This window comes from Dioscorea cayenensis, chromosome 19, assembly GCF_009730915.1.
Source record: "Dioscorea cayenensis subsp. rotundata cultivar TDr96_F1 chromosome 19, TDr96_F1_v2_PseudoChromosome.rev07_lg8_w22 25.fasta, whole genome shotgun sequence".
In the NCBI taxonomy this organism is placed as follows: domain Eukaryota; kingdom Viridiplantae; phylum Streptophyta; class Magnoliopsida; order Dioscoreales; family Dioscoreaceae; genus Dioscorea; species Dioscorea cayenensis.
Genome location: NC_052489.1, coordinates 1,652,989 through 1,672,947, shown reverse-complemented (window position 1 = coordinate 1,672,947; position 19,959 = coordinate 1,652,989). Strand labels below are relative to the sequence as shown.

Below are 19,959 nucleotides of genomic sequence, written 5' to 3'. Positions count from 1 at the left end.
AGCCTTTCCATTTTCATCCAATCATGCAGCACCATACCAACCTCACAACTGTATATATGGCCTCAGTTTTTTCACTGTCTTCCATTCAGTTTTAACAACTCATGATTCTCTCTCAGAGTACTTGATGTGAACCACATGACCAAAATGGTGGCAAAATTGTCCTCATTTCTTAATTACTAAATCAAAATACAACCATATATATACACATATGTATATATGTATGTATGTATGTATAAATATCTTAATTAAGATCATGTAATGAAGTTTAATGATTTTAGAGGCAGCATAGAAGCAGTAGAGAAACTGCAACAGACCTTACTGGAAGAACCTGGAGGATACATATATATATATATATATATTTATGTATAATGTGATTGAAAAATGATATGCTTATCATTGTTAGACAGAGAAGAGAGTGGAGGAGAGGAAGGTGATGAGCATGTGATTTATGGCTAAAAGATATATTAGTCATGACATGAGTTGATAACAAAGACGTCAAAATAATTGTGTTATAAAAGACAGAAGAATTAGAAAGCATGATGGTCCCATGGCTCGCTCTACACCAAATTATGCTCCACTTATGTGGGTCACCTCTACATCTTCCTTTTCTGAAAGAGATCCTATGCAACCAAAATCAGGGAGAAGAAGTGGAGGTGAGACCCACAATAGCATGCATGTGCTTCATTTAATGTTTTACACACATAATTACAAAAACAAAAGGGGTGATTTTTTATTTTTCAGGTTTTTTATTTTGTATCCTTCTACCATTCAATGCATGATTTTTTTTTTTACTTCTAAATTAAAAAGAATGTATGGTTACGCCAGTACATCATTTGGTTAAAAGTGATTATAGATATTAATATGGATTTCTCATCTGACGTGTTTGAAAAAATTTAACTCACAGGTGATATTACACCTTCATATATATATATATATATATATTCCCATGAAGTAAAGGTGAGCGTGTTCAAGGTAAATAATTCATAGGTAATAGAAATACTAACATGTGTTTATTACTTTTATCAAAATAAATAAATAAATAAATAAATAAATAATAAATAAGAAATAAATGTATGGTTACCCTTTGATTTGCTAGGCCTTTTCAACATGCATGTTGCTTAAAATTTCCATATATTGCTTTCTCCCAGAAGCAATAATACAGGCTTTATTTTGTCTTTTCTTGTGATATTATATGAATACGAATGAACTAAATCTGGGACCATGGTAACAAAAGAAAACCAAGTTGTGGTTCTTAGTTCTTATAGTAAATTGAGAATCAAGAAACATATATATTAACAGTTCAAAAATAAGTAAAAGAACATGCATGAAGAACAGCACCCTACTGTGTCTTATTTGATCACAAAATATTTAATTATTTCATTTGCAAGCTTGTCCTTTATCTCATTCTAATTATCATTAAAACAACTTAACAATGTAGCTCAAATCCCACTCATTTTGCATTACCTAAATTATAATGCATGCATGCATATATTAGTTATAAATAACACCATTGCTTACTTACATATCCCCATCAACTGACCCTTCCTCTCTCTCTCTCTCTCTCTCTTTCTCTGAATGAGCTTCATTTAGGAACTAAGTTCATCTTCAGTCAAGCAAAGAAGGAGAATCCTGACTGAACAGAAGATAAAGATGTTTGCCATAGATTGTAATTGTTGAAAACTCATTGCTTTCTCAAGTTCCTCTCCATATGCATACATGGTTTCTTCAAATTAGTGAAGTTGAATGAATTCTTTCCATTTTTTTTTTGTCAATGCAGTGAAAACCTCTCGGCCATTTGCTGTCAGTGTAGCTCATGCTTACAAATTCGCCTTCTCCACATTCACCGGATTCATCCCTGAAGAGGCTGGAATAGTATGGAAGCATGTAAGGGAATCAATACTCATTCCAGTGCTGAAGATAGCTATCATCATATGCTTGATCATGTCTGTGATGTTGGTCACTGAGAAGCTTGCCATGGGAATGGTCACCTTATTCGTCAAGGTCTTTCGCCGTACACCGGAGAAGATCTATAAATGGGAGGCAATAAAAGAAGATGAAGAACTAGGAACTTCTGCTTATCCTATGGTCCTTGTTCAAGTCCCCATGTTCAATGAGAGAGAGGTAATTAGCATTACTAATTAGTAAACCTTATTGCTCTAGCTAGCTACCTCTTGTTGAACAGCTAATTGATTACAATTGAGGTTTAATTCCTAATTAAAATTTGCAGGTTTATAAACTTTCCATAAGAGCAGTGTGCAATCTTGTGTGGCCAGCAGACAGGCTCATAATTCAAATTCTTGACGATTCAACAGATTTAAGCATCAGGGTATGACATTATTTCTACATGAAAAAAATAATTAAAAAAAAAATTAAGTTTCATAGCAATCATTTTACATATTGGACCTACAAACACAAGGTGACAAGATCTCTTTTTCTCTTTCCCACTCTGAATCACTCATTTTTCACAAACTGATGAAAATATTCTGCTTTTTGTGTAGACAAGATCTGCATCCAATTTTGAGTGTGTTTGATAGTCATTGATGTAGATGTAAATAATAGAGTAATTTGCTGTTCATTACTGGCTCATAATTTGCAGGAAATGGTGCAAAAAGAATGTGATAGATGGGTGAAAAAGGGAATGACAGTGCATTACATATCAAGAGATAACCGAAACGGATACAAAGCCGGAGCAATGAAAGAAGCAATGTTGATTGATTATGTAGGACAGTGCGAGTATGTCACCGTCTTCGACGCAGATTTTCAGCCTGCGTCGGACTTTCTAATGCGAACTGTGCCTTTTCTAATGCATAATCCCCAGCTCGCTCTTGTTCAAACTCGATGGAAGTTTGGTGAGGCTTTAAATTTATTGTTTCATAAAAACATTAATTAAACTAATATATATCAACTCAAATTCACAGCGTAAGTAAACACTGAGTTTCTGCAGTGAATGCCGACGAATGCTTAATGACAAGGATTCAAGAGATGTCACTGAATTACCACTTCAAGATCGAGCAGCAGTCCGGTTCATCGACTTTTGCTTTCTTCGGTTTCAATGGTAGTTTATTTTCTCAACCTTTGAACTAGTTATAGAATTGAAGAATTTTCTTATATATAATAAAGTCATGTTAAAAAACAGGAACTGCTGGAGTTTGGAGAATAAAGGCTATGAATGAGTCTGAAGGATGGAAAGAAAGAACAACAGTGGAAGACATGGATTTAGCTGTTAGAGTGAGCCTATTGGGTTGGAAATACTTGTATGTTGGAGATATAAAGGTAAAGTTTCAGAGTTGAATCGACCCCAGATAATATATTTGATTTATATGTGATGTTGGACGCATTTTACGATCGATTTATATGTCTTTGTCGACAGGTGAAAAGTGAATTACCAAGTACTTACAAGGCTTACAGATACCAGCAGCATCGCTGGTCTTGTGGACCAGCAAATCTTTTCAGAAAAGTAACTCCAGAGATATTGAGAGCAAAGGTTTGTACTCTAGACATTGATGATTGTTAATTTAGTATCATGTTTAACAATGAATGACTCATAATTACATTGATATGTTTGTGTTTGTGTTGTTCATTTCTGCAGAAAGTGTCTTGGGTGAAGAAATTATTTCTCATATATAACTTTTTCTTCGCTCGGAGAATCATATCACATAATGTGACCTTTTTCTTTTATTGTGTGGTGATTCCGGTTTCCGTATTCTTCCCTGAGATTTCAGTTCCACAATGGGGTGTGGTCTACATTCCAACTGTTATTACTCTACTAAACTCTGTTGGAACTCCAAGGTTTGGCTTGTTTTTCCTCACATAAAACAGAGTACAATTAAAAGAGAATTTGATGCAGGATAACTTAACATAGAATTACTGCTGATTTTACTGCAGTTCAATTCATTTGACAATCTTCTGGATCTTGTTTGAGAATGTCATGTCATGGCATCGATGCAAAGCGGTTTTTATCGGCCTGAGCGAAGCTGACAGAGTGAATGAATGGGTTGTTACTGAGAAATTAGGAGACAAGTTCAAGGGAAAACCAGCAGCTAAAATTAAAAAATTCCAAACCAAGTTCTGGGAGAGGTATATAAATTACTGTCAATGACTAATTGCTATTGATGAAACAATATTAATTATCGTCATCTTTTTTTTTTTTATTATTTTGATCAGGTTCCATCTAATGGAGATCGCGATCGGAATAGTGCTAGTCTTATGTGCATCCTATGATTATGCTTTCAACACTGACCACTACTTTCTCTACATCTTTCCTCTAGCAATCTCATTCTTCATTATGGGTTTTGGTTACGTCGGCATTTTTCTATCTTCGAGCAAGTAGATAATTATATCTTGTTTTCGACATTCATTCATCATCAATTTCCCAGTCCACAGGTTGAGGAGGAATGAATCATAAGAATGCTCAATCTGAGGATGAACCATTCTGTGGAATTCTTAGTGAAAGTATCATCATGTAAATCAGTAGATATACTTGAAGAAGCATTTCGGAAATGCGAATTATTGAGTACATAAGAGAATGAATGAATGCATGAATGAAATAAATAATGTTGTTTAATTTCAGATTGATTGATGTAGCTAGTGTTCTTCATCCACAAACAAAAGCAATAAAAGTGGATGAATAATAATTATGTAACAAAGGATTTCATGTTGTTCTATGTATTACAAAGCATGATTATTAATGCCAATTCATGTTCTATGGAAAAATGATACAATGATAGACTATACACTACATTACTGGCTGGCCTTTGAAAAACTTACTAAATAAAACATGCATCTTATAAATGATCAAAAAAAGACGAAAAAGAAAAAGTATGTCATTGTAATAATAGCAAGTATTATTTGATAAAATTTCTGGCATTATTAGCTTGGAAAGTAACGGCATATGTTTTGCATGCCTTGGTTTTGGTCAAAATATCAAAATGGTCATTCTATTTTGAGTTTTCCACCCTTTTGGTTCACCTAATATAAAATATGTTTTTTAGTCCTCGTATTTTCATATTTTTATCTTTTTAGTCCCTCTAATTGACGAATTTATCATTATTCTAATCATTTAATTAGAGTGAAAAATATATAAAACGCCAGAATATGAGCGATAAAAAGCCAGATTTCACTAACCAAGATAAAAATGTACAAATATAAGGACCAAAAAGACGGATTTTATATTATAGGAATTAAAAAGATGAAAAAAACAAAAATAGAGGGACCATTTTTATATTTATTTTTTGGTTTTTGGAATCAAGTATCATACTCACATGAGATTCCCTGATTGTTCATTGTTTAATCACGTCCACTCATTTCCAAAGGGTGGCCATCAAACAATTGTCATCATTTAAGTAAGGGCTTAAATCATTCAATATGAAAAAACAAACACACACACACAGACACATGCACAAAGAATTCATATTAGTGAATAATTTATTTATTTTTCTCAATATTATTGATGAAGGAATAGCATGGCTTGATGTGGTCCAATGATTTGTATGTGATTTTTATGCAAAATTTTTGGGGGGCCGTGTCACTTTTTGTCACATGTGTTAGGTGCAGCCAAGCATGCGAACCACAAATGGCAAACTTCAGATACTTTTTATAAGAAAACAAAAGTAGAGATAAAAATATAAAAATTTCAAATAAAACAAAACTTTAAATAATAACTACCAACCCAATGACTTGACCATAGTTTTATTTTTCACGTGAAAAATCGATTAGTGATCGTGGTTTGTTTATAGTGTTAAAATAATAAAATACTCCCTCAAATATTTTCTATTTGTCTTATTTTAGATTTTTTTTTCATTTTTTTATTTAAAATTTGTGAGACATTTTTTAAAAATTTACTTTTTATATTTATCATAATCCAACAACTTCTAATAAATTATACTCCTATTTAACTACACATTTTAAAAAAACATATTTTAAATAAAAATTTTATTGAAAATTTAATATAAATTTTATAAATTTTATATTACTAACTAAATTTAACCAAAATTTTTTTAATTCATGTAATTTAATTAAAATAAACAAGTAAGAAAAACAAAGAGGGAGTAAAATTAAAATAATATATTCTTTTATTTTTAAATTATTATTTTTAAAAATAAAAAAGAAAAATCTGATTGATGAGGGGTCAGTTGATCTTGTCAACATTAACATTAATATTCACACTAGGAAACATATACTGAATTACAATAAATTATTTCTAACTTCTATTTTGTGAATATATTAAATACTATATTATTTCTTTGGAGAAATTACTAGCATCGTGAAAAAATAAAAATAAAATAAAAAATAAAACAAATTTACACGTGCAAGAAGACATCTCGTCTCGTGAACAAATCCAACACATGCGACACACTAATTTTTAAAACCACAAACTTGAACATCTTAACGGATGTGAAACATCAAAGGCTAGATGGATCTCTAAAAGAATAGGTAGGACCCACTTGCCATCAATAATTGCCGACCTTTTCCCTGACACGACAAACTTTCATTAAAACCCCCAATAAAAGCGAATATTATTATTTCCAATAAAAAAAATGTAACTTTTTCATAATTATAACAATACGGCAGTATCCACGAAGTTCAAGGGTTATTTCGTATATTAGCACATAATTACTTAATAATTAACTTTTTAAAAAATTATTATTATTTTTTTAAAAAAAAAAGCGAAAAAATAGAGAGCTGGTGATAAAACGTGGGAGAGCTCGAGCTTGAGAGCATTTGTATAAAGAAAGGTAGGAGAAGAGGAGGAGAGGAAGGAGAAGAGGAGGAGATGAAGATGAGGGCATTGGAATCCATGGTGCTGCTTTTGATCTTGATTTTCTCCATTGTTTTGGGATCCAAAGGCATGGAGTTTAATCTCAGTATGGATGTTTTCGTTGATGGTCCGGCGATCTGGTTCTCCGATGGCGTCAACGCAGGTAACTTTGTAGGTTTGCTTAATGTATCATCGTATGAAGGGTTTGGGATGGATGGGGCTTGGGAGAAGATTGTGGAGGTGTGGGTTTTGGTGAGAGGGATGGTGGTGGCGCCGGTGATGAGAGTGGCGATGGTGTTGTGTATGGTTATGTCGTTGATGCTGCTGGTGGAGTTTGTGTTCATGAGTTTGGTGAGTCTTGGGGTGAAGATTTTGAGGAGGAAGCCGGAGATCAGGTACAAATGGGAGGCTTTGAAGGAGGATCCGGAGATTGGGACTTCCGTCTATCCTATGGTGCTTGTTCAGATCCCCATGTTCAATGAGAAAGAGGTAAGAGAAATTGGAATTAGGGTTTTTGTTATGATAATAAACCCAAGTGAATGAGGGGTTTGATTTGGATTTGATGTAATGTTTGATTTGAAGGTGTATAAGTTGTCAATTGGAGCTGCTTGTGGATTGGCATGGCCGCCGGACAGGTTCATAATCCAAGTGCTGGATGATTCCACAGATCCAATTGTCAAGGTACCTCATGCTCAAATTAATTACATTTACCAATTTGCTTGCTTGAACTGTGTACTGTGTAGAGATTTTACTGAATTGAATTTAAGAGGTGTGATTTTGTTGGAAAGATGAGGAAAAGGTGCGAGATTTGATTTTTGTACTGGAAGCCACCACATGGATTGGCTTGGCAGGACATTTTTTTTGTATTTTTATTTCATTGTTAATTAGGGTTTTTGGTATGGGTTCTGAGTTCTGACTAGATAGCTGAACCAATGTGGATTAGGTTGGCCCTTTATAAAAAACTCGACCTGTTCATGCAGCTGATTGACAAGCAAAAGAGATAACAAGATAGGTACAAGCAACATGTCACCACTGTAAAAAATTGGAAAGTTAGAGATATTCTATTCTGAAACTATTAGCATATTCGCAAATGAAATGGTCAAAGTGTAATTAACTGCTAGCATTGAATTTGTGTAATCCGCGCGCGGCCGAAACTATTGACAAATTGATAAAATTGTAATTGGTATTGTCTAAATTTTGTATGGTAATTGCAAGTTAACAAACTCTAGATAGAGAATGTGTGTCTATAGACCTCTCTCCTTTTCTTGGTGTTGTTCTGTCCTCATCTGGAATAAGCGGCCAAGGGGACTTTTTGGAAGAGAGTGTTGTCCATTCACATAATATTAGAATATTCCCGCTAATAAATAATATCATATGTACATGGGCTGCTAGATATTTAATTGAGGGAGTTGGTAGCCATGTTTCAATGGTGCCTGGATGATCTTCCTTCCCCTCCACACACACACACACACACACACACACACACACACACACACAAAAAGCCACCCTCCTTGACATTCAAATATGGCCATTATATAGTTCTAAAGAATTTGTTCAAGCCTAAAATATTCTACCAATGGATCAAGTAGGCATTCTATAGTCCTGTAATGGGTTGTATGTGTGTGCGTGTGGATATTGAGTGATGCAAGAAAATTTATCTTTTGCTTTGTGTTGTTCTTTCTTGACCTAGAATAAGTGGCCAACAAAAGTGTTTGAAAGAGAGTTTGCCTGATAAACATTGCATTAAAATTTTTTCATATGAATAGCCTTTGCACATGGACTGCTAGCTAATTAAATATGGAAAATGATGGACATGTTTCAATACTATATGATTGGAATTGTCTTCTTTCCCTTCACCTTAAAAAACCAACCAAGCTCTTTGAATTCAAAACTGGCTATTATATAGTTCTATAGGATTTGTTCAAGTCTAAAGTATGCCAATGGGTCAACTAGGCATTCCATAGTCCTCTAATGAAGGTCTAGTAGGGGAGTTGACAATGGACCTTGTTAAATTATGGTTGTTAATCTGACAGCTACATTAAAATTAAAAACATTCACTTGATAATGAATTCAGATTTACATCATTTCTCTCCCACCTAATGACAAATAATACCCGCTGAAAGGGTTAGTCGTATCATTTATTGATAACATAAGGCATTTTAGTGGCAAGTATGGTGCTCACATCAATTGCTGTATAACTTCACCAAAATACTCAATATGAGAAGCATCTTCCTATTTGGATGCTTTTGGATATATCTACATTTTAGAATATTACTCATGTTAGCTTTTTTTATTATTATTATTATTATTATTATTATTATTATTATTATTATTATTATTATTATTTAATCATGGCATTTCCTTTGACTAAAGGCCATGGTGGAGCTTGAATGCAATGCTTGGGCAAGCAAGGGAATGAACATACATTATGAAGTGAGAAATAACAGGAAAGGTTACAAGGCAGGTGCCTTGAAGGAAGGAATGGAGCATAGCTACGTTCACCAATGTGACTTTGTGGCTATCTTTGACTCTGATTTCCAGCCTGAGCCTGACTTTCTAATGAGAACTGTCCCTTTCCTTGTCAATAATCCTAAGATTGCTCTTGTTCAAGCACGTTGGGAATTTGGTAAGCTACAGATTCAGCTTTCAGTTGTCCCTTGTTCAAATTCACAAGTACTCATGCAACCCAACCCATCAAATTATTGCAATTCAATGATACTATAGCAGAAAATCTAAATCTATGGTTAGAGGCCCAAGAAGTCCATAGACAATTATTATATTTTAATTGAAAGCCATATTAAACAGGAATAAAATTAATAATTTGAAAGTAAGGATTTCTCACTCTGCTGTATGTAACATAGTTTCACTAGTTACGAGAGAAATTTTGATGGTCATGCCTTATTTGTTAACGCAATCAAACTTATAGCATGTGCATAAGGAAGCTTAGTGCCCTGTTTTGCCTGGAAAATCCTAGAAATCAAAAGAGGGATGAGAAGGAAACTTTAGCAGTAGTTCTGATATATATCTATTGTGCAATTGACAGGAAGATGCTGATATGGAATTTCCCGGGCGATTTTGCAGTTAATTTTGGTGAGTGCCTGATGACAAGGATACAGAGGATGTCTCTAGATTACCACTTCAAAGTGGAGCAGGAAGCAGGTTCATGCACATTTGCCTTCTTCGGTTTCAATGGTAGGCTATTCATTGTGCTTAGTATGCCACACAGAGATACTAAAATAGAAACTCATCTTACAAATCTATGGATTATAGGGACTGCTGGTGTATGGAGAATATCAGCCTTAAATGAAGCTGGCGGTTGGGAGGATCGCACCACAGTAGAAGACATGGACTTGGCTGTTCGAGCAATTCTCAAAGGGTGGAAGTTCTTATATGTTGGTGACGTGAAGGTGAGTTCATTTCTTATCAACATTCCTGCAGAGTGGAAGATCCACAGAAATATGAGAACATTTATACCATTTTACAGCATGTGGTTGAATGAAGTGTCATGAGATATTATTTAACCTGAGGCAATGTTTGCAGGTTAAAAGTGAATTACCTAGTAACTTCAAGGCATACCGTCATCAGCAGCATCGTTGGACTTGTGGAGCTGCGAATTTATTTAGGAAAGTCGCATTCGATATAATGAGGGCAAAGGTGAAACTTCATTATTTCACGGAGCTAAGAATATTTGTACCACTTCACTTATTGTCTCCATTGTGAAACAGGATGTATCCCTATGGAAGAAGCTTTATGTTCTCTACAGCTTCTTCATCGTGAGGAAGGTTGTTGCCCATGTTGTCACCTTCTTCCTCTACTGTGTGGTAGTTCCAGCATCTGCGCTAATTCCAGAGGTCAATATACCCATATGGATGGTTGTGCATATCCCTACGACAATCACTCTTCTCAATGCCATCAGAAATACAAGGTTCGGATAAAATTTCTTTGTCTCTACTTAATATCTCTTTTGTTTTCCTCACCAAATTTCTAACTTATGCATCGGTTGCATTTTATGCAGCTTTATTCATCTGATGCCATTATGGATTTTGTTCGAGAATGTTATGTCTATGCATCGCATGAAAGCAACAATGATTGGTCTTTTGGAAGCAAAGAGTGCCAACGAATGGGTTGTTACTGAGAAGCTCGGAGGTGCTATCAGGGCAAAACCCGAAAATCAAATACTAGAAAAACCACCTTCCAGGTTCAAAGAAAGGTAATAAAACTCAAGAAAACTCATCCATCATATATGTCCAGTTACAACTTAAAAGCTCTTTCTTCTAATCTTCCATCTTTTTTGTTCCAGGCTCAACTACTCCGAGCTTAGATTTGGATTCTTCCTCTTGCTTTGCGCAAGCTATGACGTCATCTATGGAGTAAACTACTACTTCATATACATCTACCTCCAAGCGCTCGCATTTTTCATCATGGGCGTTGGTTTTGTTGGTAGACACACTTCCAATTCTTAGCAACCATGAAACCATTCCTTTTGTACCCTCCCTTTTTATTCTTTCCAGTATATGAACAATTCTTTAGGTAGCTTAATTTGATTTGAACAAAAATTAGTGTACTCCATTCCCTAATTTGTCACATTACGCTCCTCGTCCTTCATGGCTCTCTTTGAGTGTGTATCTCTCTCTCATACATACATATATATATATGCTATTTGAATTTTCAAGATGTTTAAATACTAAAATATATTCCCTTGTGTCAATCAAGACTACGATAATGTAAACTATTAAAAGTAGATTAAAAAAATAAAAGATAAATAATAAAAGTAACTTATCGATTCGTCCGCATCCTAAAGCATAGAAATATCTACGCCCACAGTTACGAATGGCACCAGATAAAGCAATAGGAAAACCAGAGAAACAACTTACCTGAATCCGACGGCTGAAGAGATCCGGCGGGACCCACACTCAGAACTTGATCCTATCCACAGAACCACTAGATTCTTCCAATCGATATTAAACCCATCTCCCCTTCATTCATCACATCATCATCATCATCATCCCACTGGTCTAAAAATTTCTAGGGCTAATGGCGTCCGAGCCGGAGATCGGCGCTGAAGATGGCGGTCGGACGAGGGCGAGGTTCTTTCCGATCATCATCGGCGTGGTAGGGCCTCCGCCGTCAGATCGGGTGGTGCTGGTGAACCCGTTGACACAGGGGATGGTGATCTTGCAAGGCGGGATGGAGCTGGTGTCGGAGATCCTTAGTTCCGGTGGCGTGCCGCCGGCGTCGAAGGCGTCGATCGAGGCGATGAGGAGGGTGGAGGGCGGGGAAGAGGTGGAGGAGGAGTGCTCGGTGTGCTTGGATGCGATGATGGTGGCGGTGGAAGCGGTGAAGGAGATGCCGTGTGGGCATAGGTACCATGAAAGGTGTATAGAGAGGTGGTTGCGGATCCATGGATCGTGCCCGATTTGCCGTTATCGGATGCCGGTGGAGGAGCGGAGAGGATCCGATAAGAGCTGGGAGAGGGAGCTTTGGTTTTTAGGGTTTGGGAGTCGAGGCCGGAGTCACAGTGATGAAGGCGATGGAGATCCAGAGTGATTTTTTTATTTATTTATTTATTTAGTTTTTAATTAATGATAATTATTAATTTATATATATATATATATATATATGTGGAAATAAATAAATAATTTGGATTTTTCTTTTAATATTATGGAGATTGAAGAATCATGGATTGGTGTATGTGTGGCTTGTTTTCTTTCCTATAAAATGACTTTGATAAATGATATTTATTTAGATTCTTAAGACAATTTAATTATTGTTATTTTTTGAACAAGTGATAATATAGTAATGTAAAAAAAAAAAAAGATGTATTTTAAAAAAAAAATATCTTTTAAAACTTGGAAGTTTTGGAACCAAAATTTCTTTATAACTAAAGAAGAGTGGGGGTTCAGAACTAGATCAAATCTATAAAACAAATACAAAAGTTTTTATTCTCCATGGGGTCTCTGCTCTTTTTTTGTTGGAAAATTGCGTTGAAGGTCGTGCCCCCGGTAGACATTTGGCCTGGAATTTTGTAAACAGGATGCCTGGGATCTCCATAAATGATTTCCTAGCTTTGAGTAACCTTATCAGTGCTACCGTGGAAAAATGTTGAAATCTTACGGCTAATGGTAGTTTTATGGTGAAATCTTTATACAACTTCTTGAATGATAGAGGCTTGCGATGTCTTTAGACACCTGTCATCCTGAAAAGTTTTTACTCTAACCTTTTTAACTTGCTTGCTTTGGGACAACAAGATTTTGACACTTGAGAACTTAGCCCTACGTAAATGTAATCACATTCAGACTGCTACTTGTGTGTTGTATCATGAGGCAATTGAGACCGCTGATCATCTCATCCTTTGCCCTTTTGTCTCGCATATTTGGAACTACTTTGGACACCTTTTTGGGGTCTGTCATAATCCTACGCATCTCAAAGACCTGTGGGGGATTGGAGGAGAAAGGTGGTGAAATCCTTAATCCCGTTTTGGGATATGCTTGTGAGGGCTATCAATTGGAACATTTGCCTTGAAAGAAATGTACGCATTTTCACTTCTAATTATCTTTCGATTGGTTCCATTATTTTGAAAATTGATCGTATGTTACTGTTATGGTTCAATGCAGCTCTAAATTCAAAAAAGACGAAACTTGAGGAATCAATGTCAAAGATCAAGAGGAGTCTGAATTTTCTAGCCACCAGAGATACGGTGCCCCGGCATCGCGACCTCCTTCACTAGGCGAGGGCTAGTCTTTATTTTGATGCCATTGTACCCCTAAAGGAACTCCCCTTCCTTTAGGTTCCACTCTTTTCTCTCTGTTTTTTTTTTTAATTGTCATTCTCATCCCACTTCTGATAGATGCTTTTGTAGAGCCTTAGCTCATGTTATGTTATTTTCATGTTCTATCTTTTATTAATGAATGTGGTTTATCATTTATTTTTTTATTTTTTTTTATTTTATTTTTTTTTAAATCTCTGTTGTGGCAAACAAGGAGTGATTGGTAAATTTTCAAGAAATGAACTGCATTGCCAAGGAAAAAAATTCTGTCTCCAAAAATTCTTGTAGGTTATTTATTTAATGAATATGCATGAGCTCTCTCCTATCAAATAATTTTTATTTTATTTTAACAAAATATATTTTTGATAAATTTTTTAAATCAAAACATGTCCCACTGTCTGAACGAATTTGTATTCATTGGGTGAGTGTGCATGCTTGTTCATTTTGTCACAAAAATAAAATTGCGAATGATTTACCACTACTATTTTTTTTATATATATTTTTTCCTTGCATTAAACATTAAATTGGACATATATAATAATAAATAATAATTTTCATAATTTTAGAGAGGGTCACAGTAATTTCCTTTTTTTTTTTTCCTAAAGAGACATTAAAGATGATATTTCATTTTTATTGCCAAAATATTTACCAAATTTTTTCTTAAAGATTAATGTACATTTAGGCACAGTAATTAATGTAATTTTTATGTATAATAAAAATGAGAATATGACAAGTCATGTTCATGTATTAATAAAAATCATACTCACATATTAACCTGATCGTCAATATGATCGTGCTACTTTACAAAAATGATCTACTATGTCAATGGTTTCTAGAGAGTAATCCGTCTCTTTTATTTTTTTTTAATAAAAATGAAAATGGAATGCCAATATATGATTAAAAAATTTTAAAATACAATCATAGAATTTATTAAACTAACTAAACTAACAGTTCAACAATATTATATAGATAAAAACACCAAGTTTGGTCAAAAGCAAACAGTAAGATTAAACTAAAACACAAGAAAAAAAAACCCATAAAATCTTGCTTGAATTGCACTTATAATGCTGTTGTTGCAATGAATTTTATGTGAAGGTTTGAGTGGGCGTGACTCAGACTCAACTCAACCCCCCTTACTTTGAGTTGGTGGTTTGATGCTCTACTCTCACACCATCAAAAAGACCCAACCATGCACAAACAAGTAGAAAACTATCTTTTAAATGTCCTGTCCTAACTCACCAACAGATTAAACTTCCCATAGTAAATTAGCCAAACTACTTGTTTTTAGCAGGAAGTTTCTTTATTTTAATGACCTTTGGTTGTGCAACTATATAATTATTATTTTTTTTATAATTGTACCTATTGCATATATAATTAGGAGCATAAACATGAGAACAATGATAGTCTGTTAACACACTTTCATTGGTTGACACAAGAATTATGTTGTAAGTTCACATTCATAATCAAGGACTTTTGTCACAATAATATTCAATGCGTTTCGGATCTGAACAATTAAAGTCATATAAACCAAATTTTACAGAGTGAATTCATTATACCATTGGACCAAAAGCCAGAATATTCATATTCATACCTAGCAAATGTCTAGACTTTATCCTATATTATTAGTTTATTGGTCTAATTCTTTTAGCATTGTCACATAGTCATTTCTTTTCTATATAATAAAACTATAGTTTATTCACGTTTTTGTTAAAAAAAAAAAAGTAAAGGTTGATACTTCACTTTCTTTTCTACAGTATAGTTTGGAAGTTTTTCTTTGATTACTTATTTTTATATTTGTTTCTTTCCAATTTATTAAACTTTATAAAATTAAATCTCTTTTATTTCAATGAAAATGGTAGATTCCTTTTTTAAAAGACAAAAACAATCAACTCATTTCATTCTCCATGTCATACATCCAATTCAAACACCACATCTGCAAACCTTTGTCAGATTCCCCATTCTATTCATATCCCATACACACAAATTACATTTAAAAAGATTAAAAAAGAAAGAAGGGAAAAAAGAAACCCAAGCTAACTATTAAGATCAAACTCTTGTTTCTCTTGAAATCTCTGTTCCTCTTGATCACATACTTTCCTGCAATCTGGATTAGTCTCACCAAACTCTTCATTATTCCCTTCTGTCTTCTCACAGGTTGTCAAGCAACTATCAATGGAGCAATCACCATGCTGTTGTCTTGTCTCTCTCTTTGTCACCATGAAACCAGAGCTCAAACACTCACTATCCACTGCACAAACCAGCTCTGTTATCTCTGCTTTTGCTTCTTCAACTCCCATTGAATTTGATGCATAACTTGCCAGTGTTTCTTGTGCTTTTCTCAACACTGCCTGCAGATACTTCCCTTGTGCTTCAATTCTTATTTGCAAGTGCTTCTGTACCTGTTCATTCAATTATAAAACTCAATTCACAAATCACTACTGCTACAAAATCTATCATGTTCTTTTTCTTTACCTCTATTTGTTCCTGCAATTTCCTCTGCACTTCCATTTGGATTCTTAACACAGTCCTGGAACAAGAATTAAAAATTCAGGATCAATTCATTCTACCAAGAATGAATATTATTCTCATTTTTTTTTCTGTTAATTTTCTTACTCATTCATGGACTGTTGTTTGCATGCATCATCAAGCTCACAAATCTCTGATAAAACAGAGAAGCAAAAGATTAGGAAATAAGAAAAACAGGATTAATGTTGGATTAGATTTCAGAAATCTACCTTGTTTTTTGCTGTCATGATCTCTAATCTTTGAAAGTCTGTATTTCTGCAAGTGACTCTTCAAATGATACAGAGTGAGTCCAGGAACTCCCATCATTCTCATTACTGATTTTGGTGTAGCTTCTATTGATCAATCAAATCCAAAATAATCAATATATATGTATATATATAAAGGAGAAAGAAAAAAAAACAGTAATAAACAAGGTATGAAAACTCACTCTCAACTCCTCCAAGTTGAGAAACAGCATGAACAAAACGTTCATGGAGTTCTCTAGTCCATTTGAGCCTTGGCTTTGCATCAACAGATAAGAGATTACTATTAGTAGTTGTACTACTCACTTGGCTCTGCATTTCCTGAAAATAAATGTCTTCAAGATTGAAGACATGAGATATAAAAATTGAAGAGAATGAAGAGACTGGAAGAATATATGCATGAGCTTGGCTTCATCTTTTTCCTCTCATCATCCATCTTCTATTATTCTTCTCTTTTCTTTCTTTCCTTTATTTATTTTATTTTATGTTTTTTTGTTTTTCTTTTTTCTCATTCACTTCTTTGACTTGAAAGGAAGAGAATCTTTGAGGCAGTAAACAGAGAAAAGCAAAACAGATCAAATTTGGTTCTCAAAAGGAGAGAAGAAAAAAAGAAAAGAAAAGAAAAAAAAGAAGAAGATAAAAGCATATACATTGTTTCCTTGCTGGTTTCCCACGTCTCTCTTTCTTTGCTTTGATTCTTAGTCTATGTATGTGTGTATGTGAGAAAGAAAGAAAGAAAGAAAGAAAGAAAGAGAGCCCCACCACAAAAAACAAACACAAACACAAACACAAAAACACATACATAACTTTGAAATGTTTGAATCCCCCCTGTTCCTTCTCTGAAAGCAATGAAATTCCAGAAATCAGAAGAAACAGAGATTGTTTAATGAAGGTGGCAGCTTGCTTTTGGCTTTTTCCTGTGATTTCAGAACCAAAAGAATCTAATCAAGATCTTAGTCCATGTATTTAACTACTTATAAACACTCCATTATCACACATAAAACCAGTATAATTAATACTCTTAATTGAGATTTTAATTAAAGGTGAAGACTAGAGCAGAGAAGTAGATAATGTACTTGTGAATGCTTGTTGCTTTAATATATTCGGAAATAAGTAAAAGTAGATTCCAGGATGATGCTGAAAGACCCCAGTAGGTAAAATTATCTTCAATAATTTGTCAATTGCTCATCAAAGTTGATTTTCAATTGTCTGAAAGCATGCAAAGGAATCAAGAAAAGAACAAACAGATATGTCCCACTCTCCAAAATCTTCCTTGTGTATCATTGCTATCTTGATAGATGCTAATTAATCAACTTAAATTAGTAACCTTATCATTCATTCATCCATCCATTCATTCATTCTTTGAAAACCTGTTCTTAGATTCCTTGGAGATGTAGCAGAGCATGGTTGTCTTCTTTTCTTTGTTTTGATACTTGAAATGAAGCATTACTGTCATATAATTTCCAATGTTTTGTTTTTTTATATGTTTTCATCAACTAGTTAACACCTTAAGATACCAACAAATATACTATGTCGGCGAGATTCAACCCAAAAGCTCAAGTCAATATTGTGAGAAACATAAGTTTGTATAACTCTGACTGTAAGATGTGGGAGTCCCATACCTAAGATTAAATCTTTTCTCACACACTGTGAATAATATAAACAGTGATTTATCTGTTTTATAGATAAAAAAAAACTAAAATTTGTATTTTCAAATCAATATTTTTAAAATTAACTAATTAAAAACTATGAATTACTTTAGTAAATACTTACATGTTTAAAATTTTATTTTTTAAAATAAAATAAACAAGGCACATCAAAAACAAACACAAATGAGAAATTAATATCTTAATTCATTTAAATTTTTAATCTATGTGAGCTGAGATTCAAGTTTTTTTTTATAAAAATATAAATATTTTATGAAAATAAACAAATATCAATAAATCAAAAAGATTATTGATAATTTCATCAATTTTTTTAACTATAATTTAAGTTTATTTTTTTACTGTATTGGTGTATTATCCTTGAATTTTTGGGATTTTTTTTCTTTTAAGAAAATAAAAAAGAAGTGCAAATGGACACATACCTAACATGCAGCACTATAACAAACTTTTACTGATGCATGTTGCTATTTGAACAGAACATAATAATAAATTATCTTGCTCCCTTGAAAATAAGAACATTGTGTATACTAAAGCAAGTACTTTGTGATGTTTTTGTGCTGCCTCATGAACAGTATTTTTTTGCAGAAAGGAAGGAAAATGAAAGAAGGAATCTTTCCTGTAGAGGGATGCTGATACTTTGCATTTAAAAATCTAAATTACTCTTGGATGCAAGATATATATATATATATATATATATAGGGAAAACATCATCTAGGGACGTCCCTAGATTTCAATCTAGGGATGTTTTTAAATCTAAGCTCGTTGGATCATCATCCAGATGGTTGATTGATTATATAAACACTCTGTATACCTTTTTACTTGCTCATCGATCATCTGTACAACACTCGTAGACCGCGGTTTCTACCTGTCATAATGATCAAGAACAGTTAGATTTTCATCCGATAAATCTACTATGGACGTCTCAGATTTGAAATCTAGGGATGTCCCCTAGATAGATCGGGCTTCATATATATATATATATATATATATATATATATATATATATATATATATTGCTATTAGGAGAAGGTAATGGGCTACATCTTGTAATTGATGTCATATTAACCAATTTTCTTTAATAAAATAAATAATTAATTGAAATTAATTAAAAAAATATTTTAAAAATTTTTAGAGATACAATAATAAAAAAGAGAATTACATCAACTATTCCATAAGGATAGATCAAACTACAAAATAAAGTTATATTGAATAATAAAAAACATAAACTGCTGGACATAGATCAGACATGAAAATACTAATAGTAGATCAGCTGAATCTCCGAAAAAGTATGGGGTCACGGGAATCACTTACTTTGCTTCCTTATGTTAACCATATATATATAAAAGAAAATAATTTGCTACATTTAGTAATAGTTGCCATATTAACTAATTTTTATTCAATAAAATAAATAAAATTATTTAAATTTATTTAAAAATTTATAAAAAAATTACAAAGATACAATAGGAAAGAGAACTACATCAATAATTTCATCATAAGTGGATTAATTAAACTATAAAAAATAACAATATCGAAAAATAAAAACATAAACCATTGTAAAGAAATGAAACATGGAATAACTAATAGTGGATCAGTTGAGTCCTCGAAAACGTACAGGGTCACGTGGATCACTTGCCTCTCTCTCATGTATTAACCTTATCTATATAAGAAAATACTTGAAGATATATTTTTATATATAAAAAAAACTAATGACTTAATTTGAAATAAAAAAATAAATTACACGTTATTTATATATATGTACAAATAAGATAACATGATCTTCAAACACTTGGAAAAAACTAGTTGTTTGACTTGAATTTTTTAACTAAAAACTAAGGAATTAGAGAAAAGTAATAAATCATGTGTGATGTAAACTTATCATTCTATATCTTCAATAAAGAAATACTATAAAATATTATACATGCGTAACTCCAAAGATAAAGTCCAAAATATGCAATTCTTATGGTTAGGAGATTTGAATAGTTAGACCGGATTTAAGTTAAATAC

At 33.3% G+C, this 19,959-nt stretch overlaps 4 protein-coding genes across 5 annotated transcripts; 3 read left to right on the top strand and 1 right to left on the bottom strand.

Moving 5' to 3' along the window:
- The first annotated feature begins 1,514 nt into the window (after window positions 1–1,514).
- Window positions 1,515–4,569, top strand: LOC120249950 (probable glucomannan 4-beta-mannosyltransferase 11). The gene is made up of 10 exons (XM_039258663.1): window positions 1,515–1,666; window positions 1,778–2,121; window positions 2,228–2,326; window positions 2,597–2,849; window positions 2,945–3,055; window positions 3,137–3,273; window positions 3,371–3,484; window positions 3,590–3,789; window positions 3,886–4,077; window positions 4,165–4,569. The coding sequence occupies exons 1-10, from the start codon at window positions 1,651–1,653 to the stop codon at window positions 4,328–4,330; spliced, it is 1,632 nt and encodes a 543-aa protein (XP_039114597.1). The 5' UTR covers window positions 1,515–1,650; the 3' UTR covers window positions 4,331–4,569.
- Window positions 4,570–6,719: 2,150 nt separating this feature from the next.
- LOC120249482 (probable glucomannan 4-beta-mannosyltransferase 11) lies at window positions 6,720–11,341 on the top strand. Its single transcript, XM_039258007.1, has 9 exons — window positions 6,720–7,246; window positions 7,340–7,438; window positions 9,131–9,383; window positions 9,839–9,949; window positions 10,028–10,164; window positions 10,298–10,411; window positions 10,483–10,682; window positions 10,773–10,967; window positions 11,058–11,341. Exons 1-9 carry the CDS (start codon window positions 6,773–6,775, stop codon window positions 11,218–11,220), a joined length of 1,746 nt encoding a protein of 581 aa, XP_039113941.1. The 5' UTR covers window positions 6,720–6,772; the 3' UTR covers window positions 11,221–11,341.
- Window positions 11,342–11,559: 218 nt separating this feature from the next.
- On the top strand, window positions 11,560–12,368 carry LOC120249483 (E3 ubiquitin-protein ligase MPSR1-like). Its single transcript, XM_039258008.1, has one exon. It carries the CDS (start codon window positions 11,792–11,794, stop codon window positions 12,302–12,304), a length of 513 nt encoding a protein of 170 aa, XP_039113942.1. The 5' UTR covers window positions 11,560–11,791; the 3' UTR covers window positions 12,305–12,368.
- Window positions 12,369–15,455: 3,087 nt separating this feature from the next.
- LOC120283718 (myb-related protein 2-like) lies at window positions 15,456–17,226 on the bottom strand. 2 transcript variants are annotated; one of them, XM_039290439.1, is made up of 6 exons: window positions 16,942–17,226; window positions 16,477–16,626; window positions 16,259–16,381; window positions 16,137–16,182; window positions 15,996–16,050; window positions 15,456–15,922 (listed from the first exon to the last, which is right to left on the bottom strand). In XM_039290439.1, the coding sequence occupies exons 1-6, from the start codon at window positions 17,093–17,095 to the stop codon at window positions 15,557–15,559; spliced, it is 894 nt and encodes a 297-aa protein (XP_039146373.1). In that variant the 5' UTR covers window positions 17,096–17,226; the 3' UTR covers window positions 15,456–15,556. The 2 variants fall into 2 exon arrangements, with proteins under 2 accessions (XP_039146373.1, XP_039146374.1); XM_039290440.1 differs by lacking the exon at window positions 16,942–17,226 and having other exon boundaries at window positions 16,477–16,911.
- Window positions 17,227–19,959: the final 2,733 nt, after the last annotated feature.